We start from the raw sequence: 16,463 nt of genomic DNA on the forward strand, positions 1-16,463 counted from the left end.
GTACATCATTATATCTTTGTTGAGGATAAATCATTCCATTTGTTCTCTAAATATAATTCTTATTGAGATTATAACTTTGGAATTTGTAAATGGTATCAATCATTGTTATGGATGACCTACTAGCTATCTGATCTTCAGGTATGATGTACATAATGATGATGATGTAGATAAAATATAGCATAATCTAAGTATTTTAAATACTACTAATATTTTGTAAATTGCCTTTTTCTTGATTTTGAATTTCTGAGTGTTTGCAGGGGCTTCCTTCTGTCTGTTTTTGTTGTTGGTCATGTAATGCAGGACAATTCATACAAATCAAGATCTCTTTTTTAGCAGACTGTTATTACTTTGCAACCTGGCCAGAATATCTCAGCATATTTTTTTCTTTTGTTGTTTTCAGAACATATGTTCTAAAAAGTTGCAATAAAAAAAAGAAAACTGATTCTTTTTTTTAAAAAAAACAAAAGTTTCAATCAAACTTTGATGTACTGGTGTATGTGAAAATGTGACCCAGCATATATAATGGACAGTACTTAGCTGTCTGACACTGGGCTACTTGAAGAATAGTGAAGTGGCTTTCCTGTCATTTGTATATTCTTTAAATTACTAGGATGCCTTAGTAAAAGTAAAATTTGTATCAACCATTAATTTCTTGGCAATTTAAACCAGAATCTACATACACATGAAAACATTTAAATTTACAACAACTGATGTACATATATAATTAACTATTGGTATGATTCCCTCCTTTTGTGTACCTCATGATGAGCCTGCTTATGAATTTTGATGTAGGGAAGACCACCATCCAGATCATCTAGAAATGTCTATTCCTTCCATTCACCTCAGCGTGCCATGTATTCCAGTGAGGAGTTTACCCCCCAAGATCTGGTCGCTGTGCAGCCCTACAGGGTCACCCCGGGGGTGCCACCGGTACAGCCCCACCCAGCAGCTTATGGCAGCTACTCACAGAGTATGGTGGAGGTGGGTATTCCTTATAAGGCTAATTATTATTGTAAAGATTTAAAAAATCTATGTCCTACTACAGAGGTAAAAAAAAAACCCAGAAATGAAACAAAAAAAGCAATGCTGTGTCTGGAGATAACAAATACGTATTAAAATTATCATAATTTATACTAATAAATGTCTTTTTTTAGTACCAAAGAGTAAAATGTGGCACATTAGCAGCTGACATGTTTGATAAAGGTTACTTTACTTACTTAGCAACTGTATATTATATATATGGGACTCAATTTGTGATCGTAACACAATGTCAAGGAAACAGTTTAACTGCATCCCTGTATTTGATTTGTAGTTATTGGATTGGCATTAATGGTTTTGTTCACTGGGAAAAATGAATTGCAAAGGTTTAGGTAATGCAAGCAACACATAATGATGTTGGTAATCTTTTTTTTCTTAATTCATTCTGTGGAGTTTTTGGATAATATAAGAAGGATCTGGAATCATGGAAGCTGGAGAAGTTGGGGGTGATAAAAAGTTTTTGTTTTTCCCAAATTTAGAGAGAGAGAGAGATAGAGAGAGAGAGAGAGAGAGAGAGAGGGAGAATTAGTCCTACATGAAGGGAGGTAATATGGTCTTTTACCAATTTTGAAGTCAATAAGGAGTTACTGCTCCTTAATTTCCATGTTTAGAGTTTTGGAAGTGCTTTAATATATATCGATAAAAGCTGGTATTATTTTTTCTCTGGTTAAGGTAAACCTATCTTATCCTGTAATCTATATGTATATAAGCAACATACATCTCAACATGCAGAGACACATGGTGTAATAAGATGAATATTAGATGAAAAGAATGGAACAGGATGCATTTTTCCCATATTAGTTTAAAAGATATATGTTTGTGTTAAATTTGTTGTAAAATTATATTAATTGTTCTGCACAAATATATGACTGAATTTACTTTGCATGAATATGAATAAATACAAGCATATACCTAACTTAAAAAATGTCAGATGTTTTCTGATCCTAAAAAATTCAAAGTAAATTAATTTCATAAATTTTAATTTATCTTTTAACAATGACTTTATTGAGCTACATCATGTAAAAAGTCCCTTTAGTAAAAAATTTAGGGTAATCGTTAAAATAGAATAATATTCCTATAATCAGAGTGTGAAAATTTAATTATGAACAAAGAATGTTGGATCGAGGTTTGTTTCTGTTAAGGTAGACTGCAAATAAATTGATGTGAAATATGATTGAAAAAAATTATTGGAAAAATGGATGGTCACAGATAAGACATAAAAAGGTCATATTTGTGTTCATAAAGATAATATGTGATTCCTGACGTGTCTTGTTGACTTCAAGAGAATTTATTGTTTACTAGGGATGATTCATATTTGAGAAGTGAGAATTTATGAAATGGTTTTCGAGACATGTAGCCTGTTGGTCTGTTTGTTTTATTTAGGAGTATAGATAACAGATATTGTTTGCTTGGTGTTATGGACTCTTAAGAGTAAACTATAGGCTTTCTTCTCCAGTCAGAGATAACAGTGCATTGCTATGGAATATTGTAAATAAAAGAGGGTGGGAGGGGGATATAAAACTCAGTGGAGCACCAGTCTAAAGTTACAGGTTCCAAATTTTAAATCCCAGTCTGATCCATGGTAATTTCTCCTTTTGCACCATATTTGAATTCCAATTATGTAAATTCAAAAAATGGAATAAATTAAAGCTTAACACATCTGTATGATTATGGAAATCTTTCAATAGCTTGAGATAAAAATAGTTTTTAGATTTATTTGAGGACCATTCCTTACAATATTTATCTGTTAACCACATCAAGTATTCCTATCAGAACTTGTAACAGTGTTTAATCAGTTAAGATTTTTAAATATATGAATACAACAGATGATTGACAAGGGAGCAAAGAATAACCATGTTAGTGTTGAAGCATTAAATATACAGCTACAAAGAATTAAAGGCAGCCCCTGAGTGTCTACTAATGAGATCAAGTTGCTCAGGATATCTTCTGTCAGTCTGACCTTTTAACCTTTGATCCCTGATTCTTTAGACTATCAGGAGTGAATCTGACCTTGAACCTTATATGTGTTGAATATTTTTAAATATACCTTTTCAGTAATGGCTGTTCTTACCCGTTTGTGATCTTACATTGATACATAGCTTTAAAATTTGAGATTTGAAATTTGATTTAAAGACCATCCAGTCTTGAAGTGTTAAAAAAAGACTTTTTTCATGTAAAGTTTTTCATTATTGTTGTTGTGTGATACAAGATGCAAACAGTGTCACATGACAATCACCTCTCTAGTTTCAAAGACTATCTGATAACTTGTACAATTAAGTTATGAGCCGGCCAGTCTGTAAATACATTGTTGCTTTTTTCCATTTGAATATACAGAGTACTTGAGTTGGATGTTTTTTTGTTTTATTTTGACCTAGTTCCCGGACTTTGATTAGTATTGAGGATAATTTAATACAGCATTTGTTTTATTTTTGTTATGTTTCTTTCCATTAAATTGAATCTGGAGTTGCTACATATATATTTTTTTTAATACAAAAATATAGGGATTGGACACAAGTTCCAAAAACTAAGGTAGCTAGCTGTCCTCTCCCTTTCTTAGTTGAGACAGACCACAAAATAAGGTGATCAACAAACTACAAATTTCACTTAATTGTTAAAGAGTAAGGACCAAGTAGTTGTCCAAAAATTCATATATCTACGCAGCTAGATTAAGGACTGACCCATACTTACACCAGCCTATGCAGAGGTTCGGGAAAGCTATTATGACGTCACGTTAAAACAATACAAATGAATCTCGATGAATAAATACTATTTGATTTTTTTTAAACACACTCAAATACTTTTGTTTCTCATAAATATTATAAAGATAAATGAATGTGCAACTTATCTTGCCATGACAGCATATAGCGAATTGACTGTTCCACTATAACTGCTGTACTGCTTTTTTGCAGGGCAAAATGATATATTTTGGTGAAATATGACGTAAAAGCAATTGTTTAAAATACGTCATTTAATTGTCTGTCAACAAAAACTCTGCCAAACATTATTAATTTGCCCTGGAAAAGAGTAGTACTGCAGTTATCGTGAAAGGGCTAACGAAGAATGAAAGCCAGCTTGATCTCACTGTACTTACTGAGATGACGTCATTTCTTAGTTTGACATGCAGTTTCTCTGTACATGAGGCGTGGATCAAGCTATTATTGTAGTTTGTGAAAATAAAAATAAATACGAAACAAGCGTAATCAGACCAAAATCGAGACATATTTTGAAATATATTAATCCACATTTTATTGCCAAACTAAATTGATAATGTGTACGCTTTATATGTAGCCGTAGGAAGCACATTTGTACAGTAACGTGCTTGAATGACAGCTAGGTTCAGTTCCTCGAAAATATCAAAAGTTCAACAATATCCGCTTCACTGTAAATTCTGAATTTTTAAACACTTGTAGCTATTATTCCTACTATTCTGAAAAGTGCTGGGACCTGGTTTTGCATATTTTATTTATTCCATAATATAACAGTATTCCAATGCGTATTACATACATCTATGTCTGGAGTTTATAGAAAGACGGCTAAATTTTACACAATTCCCCAATATGAGGAAGTTGCTCCCAGCACTTTTCATGTTAAGAAATTTATCTCAAAGAAAACAGAATAAATTTTATAGGTGAAAGATACCCGTATGTCGTTGAACTTTTATGATCTTTGTAGTAGTACATATATGTTCTAATTTTAAACCTGTCACGTGACAAACAGCTGATGTAAGCGATGTTGCTTTGGCCGAACTCAGCAGAGGCCCGATATATACAAGTGCAAACACCACAATGCACACTCATCAAAACTATAATGCTATTAAAAATTTTTTTTAAAATTGTATTCATTTTCTCTTATATATTAAGGTTTATATTTCATGGGCATCCTTAACCTAGCTGCGTACCAATATTTCATCCCCCGCCCATGAAAAATAATGAAATATATATACAGTTGATTAAAAAAAAATATTGAAAGAGTAAAAAGCATGAATTAATGATTTGATTCTGGTGGTAATTAACATACAATTTTATCTGCTGTCACAATTTAACAGTTTTTATAAGGGTGACATTTGAACTGGGGAGATAGCTCCATGTATGTGCAGTGCTATTTAGATCTTCAGTCAGCAGAAAGATTGCACAGTGCTTTTAATTTAAACAACAGAATGTGACAGATATTTGACTGATTTCAGTGTTGCTGATTTGACCAGATTAATCATTATCCAGAATTATACCAGACAAAGACTCAAGTATTTTAAATTTGAAAATAAGAACAGATTTAACCGATTTTTCACACATTAATGAAGTCCTATGGACCCCTAATGGTTGTTCCCCCATGAAAGCACTGTCTATAAAAAAAAAACTTTTTTGAATTCCAACACATGGAGGACATGAGAGATATTTTGTAAGGAGTAATTGATGAATATTTAGGTATGTAATGCAATAAGTACTAACTTTTATGTCGTTTTGAAGGAATTTTGTTTCACTTTAACTACCTTTATACGACTTGTTTCTTCTTTTGGGAATCTCGCAGGATGAATTTTGAATTCCACTGTTAATCCATCTGCAGTAATTAAACAACAGATTAAAACGTTAAAGCACATCATTTGCTACTTTATTGTTTCTACATGATCACCATTAAGATTTGGCTATTAAACAAAATCCATGTTCTAAGAGAGTTATAAATGTTCTGTAGATTTGCTATTAAATTCCTAACTGTTCCTTGATCATCTTCTAGCTGTATTCAATGATATTTGCAGTTCTTTATTACTTTATTTATAATAATTTTAATTTCCTATGTCTGGAATTTTATAACAGTGTTTAAAAAAATTAATATACATTGAAAGAAATTTAAGAAAAGTAATATGTAGTACGTGCATTGTCATTTGAGAATTTTTATAATTAGTACTTTACACGAGCTTAGAAATATAATAATGCCTGTACTTTTTTGGTACATTTCATGCTGTAAATGTACATGTACAGTGACTGCAATGCTATTTTGACATGATACAGGAACGATCAGGTTACACCAACGATTAATGCACAATTAAAGTACCTGATCAATACAAAATTAAGTGATCCTTCATGCACACAATTCTACTCTTATCAGGGTAGCAAGAACTATCATGATCAATAAAAACATGATTCTTCACACAAAATGGCTAAAAATAGATAAAAATGAACATTTTTGAAACAAAAAAGATAAATAATTCTGATTGTAATAATTAATGAATTTGTCAATTATTCAATTTTAAATTAGAAAAAAATCAATTTCTTTGTGCAGCTATGTCTCTGTTTTATTTATGAATGTTGGTCGAATTGTGTTGCCTATAAATTCATTGACAAATTCAACTGATTATGTATTAATTACCAATTAAGCCAAATTATTGGAGTTCAAATTATCCAATAAAGTGTTCTCATATATTTATAACAGAACAACTGAATATGTAGATAATAAATATATCTCTAGAAATAATTGCAATATGTAGTTCTTTTATTTTAAATTCAAATAAACTTTTTTTCAAATAAATAAAAGATTTGTAAATTGTTACCTTCTGATAAAATTTGCCAAAACAAAATTTACAGTATAGTTCTTGCTGCACGATCATCATGGATCATGATCATGCACGAATTAAACCCCAAATAATTGAACCCAATCTACGCAAACTACCTTGCACATTTGATGAACGATCAATCATGATACAATAATGCAGTACAAAAATGTATGTTGTATTGTGTATAAAAAAAGATGGTTTCTTTTGACCAAATTAGAGTTCCAAGAAACACAACCTAATCTTAAGTAATTCAAAAGGAAAAAAAATGAGTGCATGTTTGAGGATGAAATTAACACTAGATCAGCAGAGTGTTTTACTGTTTTCGTAGATGCAAGGAATGCATATCAATTAATGGCGGGGTCCCTATCTACATCCACAAACTTAATCTTGGACACATGGGGCTCTAAAATTGTCACACTTAGAAGTGTTTTGATTAAATTAAAATTCCTTAGATAAAACTTTCATGAGAAGTAAAAGATGTTTTGCATAACAAATGACTACTTAGAGAAAAAAAAAATTAGGTCATAAATGTGAACAGATAGATACATGGGAACTGTCAAGGAGTGAAAAATAAAAATATTAACATTTAATTGTGTAAATTTATGGAGGAGTTGCTCAAAAATGAGAGTAGTTTAGAGTTGAGAATATTTTCAAATTTGAAACTAAGATATGTGTAATTGCCAAGTTTCTTGAACTGTTTCTTTGGTCTTGTTTCATTGGTGTAGATATATCCTACCCCTCCAAAGAAGAAAGGTCTGTTATCCAAATCTGGATACATATCTCCTGAAATTATTTTTGTTAATGTTTTTGTAAATATACAAAGTTGCTGGTTTGATTGGTTTAGTTACATGTATTGTGCAGACAAAGAAACCGAACCAAATTCATAACATTTTGACAGATCGAGTTGAAAGTTTTACTAATGGATTTTCTAGACAGTTTCTTTTAAATTGCCTTAATTTTTTAATATTTCTATATAGTTATTTAAAGGTGCACTTTTATAGTGTAAAACAGTTTTAATGAAGTCTTATACATTCAAAGTCTTAGTTTGTTTTCTTACTGTAGAATCATTCACATGTACAATGGTTAAAATCTTGCATCATGGAATAGCCCAGGTCTTTTGTATGGTGTATTATTTATTTTTCCAACAACCTCATAACATTGCCAGATAGTATAAGACAGAAAATTGCTTAAGTAGAGGGTTGATCAAACATTAATCTCATAATAGTGCTACCAAGTTTTATCAAAATTGGTCAGATTATTTGGTTGGTAACATGTGATAACCTTGTCTCCGGGAGAATGGTCAGTTGTAGTGGACTGCGTGCAGTTTAGTGTGTTTACACGGGAGTTCTTTTTATCAAAGTGCAGTTGTGGACAGTAAAAAGTGGCTCTGTATATACCTCTGGTGAAAATAGGTTTTACAACCGCGGAATTATGTATGTTGATCAAGGACCTAGTGGTATGGTTGTATGGGTAAGATTTTTTTGAGGTGATCAAATTAAGGCATATATAATACAGAATATTTTGAAAGAGAAAATGGCATGGAGTAAGAAAGAAATGGAGAAACATTGATCAGATGCTTATATATGTATACATGTATCTATATAATATTTAAGTTAAACATAGTTCTTTTTGGTACTTTCAAAAAAAAAGTATACTGCACAAGTTTTGCATATGTACTCTGAGCACATTCTTGGAATTCCAAATTAAAAGGAGTTTTCTTGCACTACTATTGTAGAATGTGTTGCAGCACCATCAGGCCATCTTGATTTCTGTTGAATCCACCAACCAAATCCAACTCGACATATTTCTTGTTTTATTTTTCTTACATACACAGACCATTATATACTTTTGAAGTACAGTGTATTTAATGTAATGTATATAATGTTGAATCTGTTGACACTACCTTTTTTATGGCCCATGTAGATACATTTTTTACCTGTCCGCCTGACCTACTTCTTTGAATTTGAATGCATATAAATCTACGACTGTTGTGCAAAGAGATAAGATCTCGGGGTGATGACAAGCAACAAATATGGTCCCTGGACTGTGACAAATGGTTCAGGGGGTGTGCATTGTCTGCCAGCGGTGCTAGATCGTCTTTCAGAACCTTGTCTTTTATTGCATTTCTGTGCAGTAGATACACACCTTGATAAGCAAAAAATGTTACATTAGGATTAATAAACCAAAGCAGTGTCTCAAATGATGACAATTTAAGGACAGTTATATGAAGTAATATATGTGTTTTTAAAGACACTTGCTGAGAAGTTTGTTTTAATTTTTTTAAAGAGTTTGTTTTCAATTAAAATGTCACTTATTCAAACTTTTAAAAACTTTAATTCTGTGACTTAAAGTAATGAAAACTGCATGCTTTTTTGATGAAATTGTATACATAAGCTGAACACTTTAAAAATGATTTTGAATAAGCTATCTCAGTATACCCCCTCCACCACCTCCCACTTTCCCCTCCCCATTGCTGTTGAGGTGATACAATTGTCTGTTTGTTAGTCTGTCAGACCTGCTCAGTTCTTGTCCACCTTGAGTTTGTAATGGAAAAACATTAGAAGCTCATTTTTGTAACTTTGGTTGCTTTTAGCTGAAAGATAGGTCACTTTGAACCGTAGGAAATAAGCTGTACTTGTTGATTATGAGCCCAGGATGTGTCATCACCCAGAGCCATGGCAACTTGGTCAAGGTCACAGGTTCAGTTTTTCAGGGTCATGCTTAGCAATGTTAGAGGCTATATGAATTGAATGTAAACTAACTGTACTTGGAGAAAAAGATGTATTTGTAATATCTTATATAGTCCCCTACTGTTAAAACCAGTGAGGATTATAGGTTTCCACTCCATCTGTCTATCTGCCTTCCTGTCTGTCTAGCTGTCTATCTCTCTGTCTGTTAGTCTGTCCCTCTTGGTCCTCACACTTTTTTCCTACACACTTGCAAATATAGAGCTATAATTTGAGAATGATGAGCTGTATATCAAGTTTGGGATTTCATTCCACTTCAGTGATGTTTTAGAGAATAATGGCCTTTTTTAATTTTTAAGGAGAAGATTACACTAGCTGGTAGGGGACTGACTATAATGTATTGCTTGTGCAATATGTCTATATGCAGATTTTCAAATATTCATGTTCCGAGAGTGCCAAGCAGGAGGTATTAATACTAGCACTTAAATAGGACATTTCTAGTTTTAAAGTGTTTTTAGGACGGGAGATGGATGTAGGTGATAAATAAAAATAAATTGTCCCTATTATAGTGTCTTATCTTTGATTGTTATCAGATAATTAGATCTCAAGTTCGTGAAAGTTGAATCCTGTTGTTCTGAAGATTTTGATTTTTATCAAGATGCATGGTCCTAGCTGATTTTAAATTTATTTGGTTTTTGTTGAAAGTGATGGAGTATTTTATATACAATGTACTTCGTATATCACATTACTTGGGTATTTGATCTAGAATTTGACAGAGTTATTTCTCTTTGTGGAAAAAAAAAGAACTAGTGATTTAGAGAGGAGTGAAGCATATCCAAACTATCATTGCTACATGTACATGTTTATACCATTTATTTCATCTTATGAAATTTTATGATAAATAAGGGTTATTAAGACACAGTAGTTGATAACTTTGAAATTTGACAGGTCTGCCTACTAGTTTTTTTGCAAACATACTTTAAGAATTTAAAATTTGAGAGAATTTTATGAAGCTGCATGCATTTATAGTCAATATTTCTGTAATGTATTGTGTATGTTGATATTGATGTGTAATGAACTATCCATTTTTCAATACATTGGACCATATATATAAATCATATTTTTTCATGTTTGGATTAATTTGCACATGAAAAATTTATTGTCTGTAAGAAACTTGAAAGAGTAATATAATAGATATATGTGTAAATAAGAAAGAAGATTGAAGTTGGCACTGTTAGTATATAGCTTCAATTTAACAACTATCTCAACTAAAGGCATGCATGGGTCTGTCATTTGTATTTCATCATTATAACCTTTACACATTGAATTCATCAGCAATATAAATATTTTACTTTTATCAAATGTTTTTTTGGCAAAATTAAACAACTGAATGAAGTCTTCTAATAATGTTCCATATAAATTATGTGTAGCATTTTAAATTCAACACATATATACATAAATTTAAATGGGAGTGCAATTTGACAACAGGATAGGGTATTCAAAAAACAAATTTAAAAGCCTTTTTCAGCTTGATCGTTTTGACATCTATGAAGGTTCTTATTTAACTTATGCAATGTTTCAGTGACATGAATTAAGTCTGCCAATACTTTGAAAAATGGATTTCATTTAGCAACCTACTTTAAAATCTTTATTGAATGAAACTCATTGATTTTTTTCTTTATTCACCTTCATTTCAAGAAATGTTTTTCACATAATGTAATGATTTTTGGTTGTTGATTTCGTTTCTGATATTTTAAGACGAAGTTTTTGTTAATTACTTTAACTTCGATTTGGCAATAGAGACAAGTGCATTGAGTTTAATGTAAATCAATTTCGAGTCGTGTTTATACAAGAATGGGAATACAATGTAAAAAATGATCTATCTTTTTAATTAAATGATGGCTTAAATAAAATTTAAATGAACTGCTTACCCATTTATTTCTTATTTATGGAAATTAATTCATGGATTTAAATTGGATGGATCAAATTTTAAGATTTTCTGTGTGCATTTATTATGTGAAAAACAGAGCAGTGCCATATGAATTAATCACTTTGCAAATTTTTGTTGATCAATATATAACATCTTGCTGTATGATACTGTAAATTCTTTATTTTACACATAAGTACTTACTATCACGAAATGATTCAAAGAGGTGAAATCTTGAGAATATGAAAATTATGATTGAACTGTATATCTAGAGTTTTTACATGTATTTATATAACAGCATAGATTTAAAAATAAGTGATTGGTGCTTCTTACGAAATTACGTGAGAATTATTTAGGAATCTACAGTACTAGACACTGTATGCACAAATTTTTTAAGATATATATCAAGTTCTAAGTTCAGTCGCAACTTCTCTGGCCTTTCCGACAAGTGGAAAAACAAACTAAGTGTCCGTGACAACCACCCTTTTCATTTTAATTGAAATAAATGTGGGGATATCGAGAGCTCTTATCTGTAGAGTCTGGAGCTAAACTTCATTAAATGTAAAGATATAGCCTAGAATATACCACAGAAGGAACAATCAACTCTGTCTATATCCAATACTTTAATAAATATTAGGGAGTGACTCAATTTTATATAAAATTTTACATCTTTTGATGTGAATGTACATTTTAAGTATTTTTCTGAGCCCAAGAAAATGTGATTAAATTAATTCATACAAATACAGATACCTAATAATGCTATCCATTTCTGTTTTCTGTGCAGATGGATAAATTGAGCCCATGTCTCTAACAAGGGATTTAATAACTTACTTTGAAATCAGTAAATAACTAACTGTGAAATCACTAAATAACTTACTGTGAAATCATTAAATAACTTACTGTAAAATCACTAAAAAACTTACTGTAAAATCACTAATTAACTTAATGTAAAATCACTAAATAACTTACTGTAAAATCACTAATTAACTTAACGTAAAATCACTAAATAACTTACTGTGAAATCACTAAATAACTTACTGTAAAATCACTAAATAACTTACTGTGAAATCACTAAATAACTTACTGTAAAATCACTAAATAACTTACTGTAAAATCACTAAAAACTTACTGTAAAATCACTAATTAACTTACTGTAAAATCACTAAATAACTTACTGTGAAGTCACTAAATAACTTACTGTGAAATCACTAAATAACTTACTGTAAAATCACTTACCTTTGTTGGAGTTTAATTTTCATTGTTTTCTTGGTATTATGAAACACAAATTCATGTTCTCCACAAAATGTAATAATTTCTTATCAGAGTAAAATGTTTGTCTACCAACCAGGAAATCAAAACAAACACCTGACCAAGCATTAAATTTCCCTCAAACTACAAAAAATTGACCTCTCTAAAATAAGGGATATTTTACAGTACATGAAGTTTCATGTGGTTTCTCTTGACCCTAGTTCAAGGTCATATTTGAAAGGTTAGACAATAAAGATCAATGTATCAAGAAGTCAGTCTGTTTTGTGACTTAATTTTGAGAGTTGTGGGTTGAACAAACTTTCGTTTAAACTGTCAGATGCATTGACCTTTACAGTAGTGGTACATTTATGTCCTTGCATCAAGCCCTATTACCTTGAGTTCATGGGTAAATGTGAAAACAACTGTTAAATATTAATAGAGAACTTTTAAAATTAATTTTCTTTTAAAAATAAATTCTATTCAAATTATAACTCAGAGGGCACTGTGACCTTGATTTTTGAGGTAGGCCCTTTAATAAAGGACACATAACACAAGGTCATCTATTCCTGTTTTTTAAATGATTTTTTATCACATTGATTTGCACGAAGGCCTTCTGGTTTGGCCCTAATTTTAAAGTTGTAAAGTCATACACAAGTTATTACAAAGTATCCAATTTCTAAATAATTTGTTACTGAAAATGCAGACTTCAAGTTATTGAAATCACATATTTTATCTTTGTGGACTTAAATAGAAATTGTACTTTCCAAATACCAAATTGAAAGTTTCTATGAATTTTTGATGGTGCAGTGTTAAATTTAGAATTCTATTGCCATCAGCATTATATAAAAAATGCACGCTGGTTTAATGAGACGAAGAATTTAAAATTGAGGTGACAAATGAAATGAATGCAACATAACATTGTATTTATGTTCATGTACCTGGCACGTTTCTTGAGAAATCTATCTCAGATTTTTTCTTCAATAAACTTCTTATGTTGAGCATCACACCTTCCAAATCTATTTTCATGAAATACAGTCTAACCTCATTATCTTGAACTTGATGGGGTTGAAAAGAGATATTTGAGGATTCGATATATTGAGGGTATAATATATATTATAATAAATAAAAAATGCTTGCATGGGACTTCTAAATCGCTTTGACATATCCGTAGTATTTCAGATACAGTGTATTTGTACATGTGTTCGAGATGCCAAATTTCAGCTGCATAAGCATTAATTTACAAAATTCAAATATTTTTAGCAGAACAAAGAATTATGTAGATGCAAAAACTGTTTAACAAAGTAGAAAAAATGGGACTTAATGATTCAAAAGTCAATTACATGCAGTCAGACCTCATTATCTAAAACTCTATGAGACTGAGAAAAAAACTTTGAAAAAGGTTTGAGATATTGAGGTTAAAAAATTGCAAAGGAAACGTTTGGCACTCCCAACTCAACATATCCATGGTATTCGAGATACCAATGTTGAACTATAATTTTGATAAAGTCAAACTACTCGGTACATACTCATTATTGCCAGGTTCAGGCAGCGGTTTTATAAATTTTAGCTTCAGAGGTGCACTATGATATAACCTGGAAGTTTTAGATAGGGCAGCATATATATATATATATATATATATATATATATATATATATATATATATATATATATATATATATATATATATATATATATATACACATATGTTATATGTATTAATAAATAAAACAACTCAACAATTTGCAGTAATTTCCTCCCATTTCATCACAGTATATCACATAATGAAATGTAATCATATCATTAAGGTACTAGGAGCATTTTACAACCTCCTGTAATCACTTTTGCAAGGGTTATAATAAGCTGCTTGCAGTAACTGCAGTTATATGATGATAACTCAAAAACCACAGCAAATTAAATAAAGTCTACAAAGTAACAGCCATAATTGAAAGATAACAGTAATTTTAACAACAGCTTTGCTAAGTAGGCAATCAAAAGTCTGCATGTATAGAGGGTCCATACAGGGTATAGCATAATTGCTTGGAGGAGGAGAACACATTTTTAAAATTTTTTTTACTAGAAAGCATTATGCACAGCTAGAGTGTTTGATTTAAATGTTAGCTGCATGAGGTGCCTTTCATCTAAAGGTATATAAACTCAATAGATCTACAGGCATTGACGATGACCCGTATTGATTTTTAAGTGTGAATGGCTAATGCTTAAATTAAACAAAATCACAGAGACTTATGAAAGGAGCCCCCTGTATTTTGATCTGTCTAGTTGGGTGGGACCTGTAATATGTCCAAAGGCCCCCTGTGGCATTTTTGTGACCGTCTTGTTTGTAAAGCTCTTCGCTGGTGTAGACACATGCCCTTAAGTGTGCTGTGTAACAAGTTTGGGAGACCTTGCACACAAGCAAATTACATGCTAGTTATTTAGAAAGCCGGTTTGACTTTATTAGGGGCCTTCTCTATATGCAGTAAGATATATTTGTCATCCTAAATAGCTCCCCCCCTTTACTGTGTTTGATGTCCTTGTGCTAGCTTTAATTTACTCTCTCACTGTATAAGTACATACTTCAGACTGAAGAGTTAGGGTGTGCATTCGCTGCTGTATAACCGCGGTGGGGAGGATTATAGAATTGTGGAGGATTCTCAACATTTTTGTTAAAACTCTCACTGTCATTGGAAATTGATAAGGACTTTCCCTGTCAACTTCACCTCTGCAAGCCATTACCATGTTAGAAATACAGGTAAGATTACCCCCCAAAGTCAAATGACTTTTTCATGAATTTTTTTTTTCTTGACTGATCCTCTCAGTAAATTAGTTTTCGATTCTCTGCAATTCCCTTTAGCTGGGTTTTTATGAGGAATCGATAGATATTTGACAGGGCTCGATCTTAAGAAGGTTGAAGGGTTTTTGGTCTTTATAAGCTTCAGGTACTTGTTGTTTTGAAATGGAACAATGGCCTGAAAGCACAAATAATTTAACATCTGGATACTTTAGTTGTAAAATATAAAATCCTGCATCCAAATTCACAAGCGTGTAATACCAGAATTTGTAGATATAGGGCTGATAAATACATGGTTATGATTTCAGACTCTAGTGTCAAATTAAAATTCTTGCATACTTCATTAAATGACAATTACATGCCTGGTACACCACAAATACTAGGTTGGGCCGTGTAACACTTTTTAAAATATTTATCCATCTTTACCCTACTCCGCTTACAAACCCCGAATTTTACCTGTGCAAGTGGCGTGAATATTCTGTTCATAGTTTCATGAAGGTGGAATCTGGCACTAAGCACCTGTTATGATGCATGTCCCCAAAACACTAAAATTTCACTAATTTTTCAGGTAGTATTAAGTTTTTTTGGTCAATATATGGTAAAAAAAAGAGTCAGATGCATTTTGGCTTGCCATACTTAACTGTCGTGTAATTAATTGACCTAGATTTGGTTGGTGACATAGGTGTATTAACACTGAGGCATGAACTACCAGGTGAATGGAGAGAGAGAGGGGTCAGGTTTATTTATCTTTGTCGCCTACCCCACCCCAGGCAAGTAAGAATAAAAATCTTGTGTTGGAAATCTCCTTTACCTTATGATTTAGTCAACCTGAAATGGTTGAGACAGAGCCTGTCATAAAACTAAACCTCGTCAACCATACACCGGCCTAATTAACACATGATTCTACACACCAGTCAAAGGTCCAGCCACAGTTTATCTTTCTTCTCCTAAACCTCTGAAACCTCAATACCTTTTGCAGAGTCCGCGACACTTGAGAGAGATTTAACCATTTAAATATTAGGATAAGCACATTACATGCTGTCTATTGAAAAACATCTCTGGGAGCCATTTTATTCAGCAATAGGACCATCCTTTTAAAGAATTGTATGGGAGAAGACTAGGCAGAATTTTTAAACAGTACCAAGGGATAAAGTTTTTTTTTCATATATTTGAGGACATCGCATTCCGTTGTTACTCGGGCATGAAAATCTGAATTAATGGTGGTCTAAC

General features: G+C 31.7%; 1 protein-coding gene across 4 annotated transcripts in view; it reads left to right on the top strand.

The window, feature by feature from the left end:
* Positions 1-820: 820 nt before the first annotated feature.
* Positions 821-16,463, top strand: part of LOC133188510 (RNA-binding motif, single-stranded-interacting protein 3-like) — an 80,355-nt gene continuing 64,712 nt past the window's right edge. For 3 of the 4 annotated variants that reach the window (XM_061323968.1, XM_061323972.1, XM_061323969.1), the window contains exon 1: positions 821-981. In XM_061323968.1, the coding sequence (XP_061179952.1) occupies positions 853-981 (129 nt within the window). In that variant the 5' untranslated portion in view covers positions 821-852. Of the gene's footprint in view, positions 982-15,108; positions 15,195-16,463 lie in introns of those variants that run through there. The other variant, XM_061323975.1, reaches the window with a different exon arrangement.

This window comes from Saccostrea echinata, unplaced genomic scaffold (genome assembly GCF_033153115.1).
Source record: "Saccostrea echinata isolate AGI-Se365-2 ecotype Australia unplaced genomic scaffold, CSIRO_AGI_Sech_v1 ptg000016l, whole genome shotgun sequence".
NCBI lineage: Eukaryota > Metazoa > Mollusca > Bivalvia > Ostreida > Ostreidae > Saccostrea > Saccostrea echinata.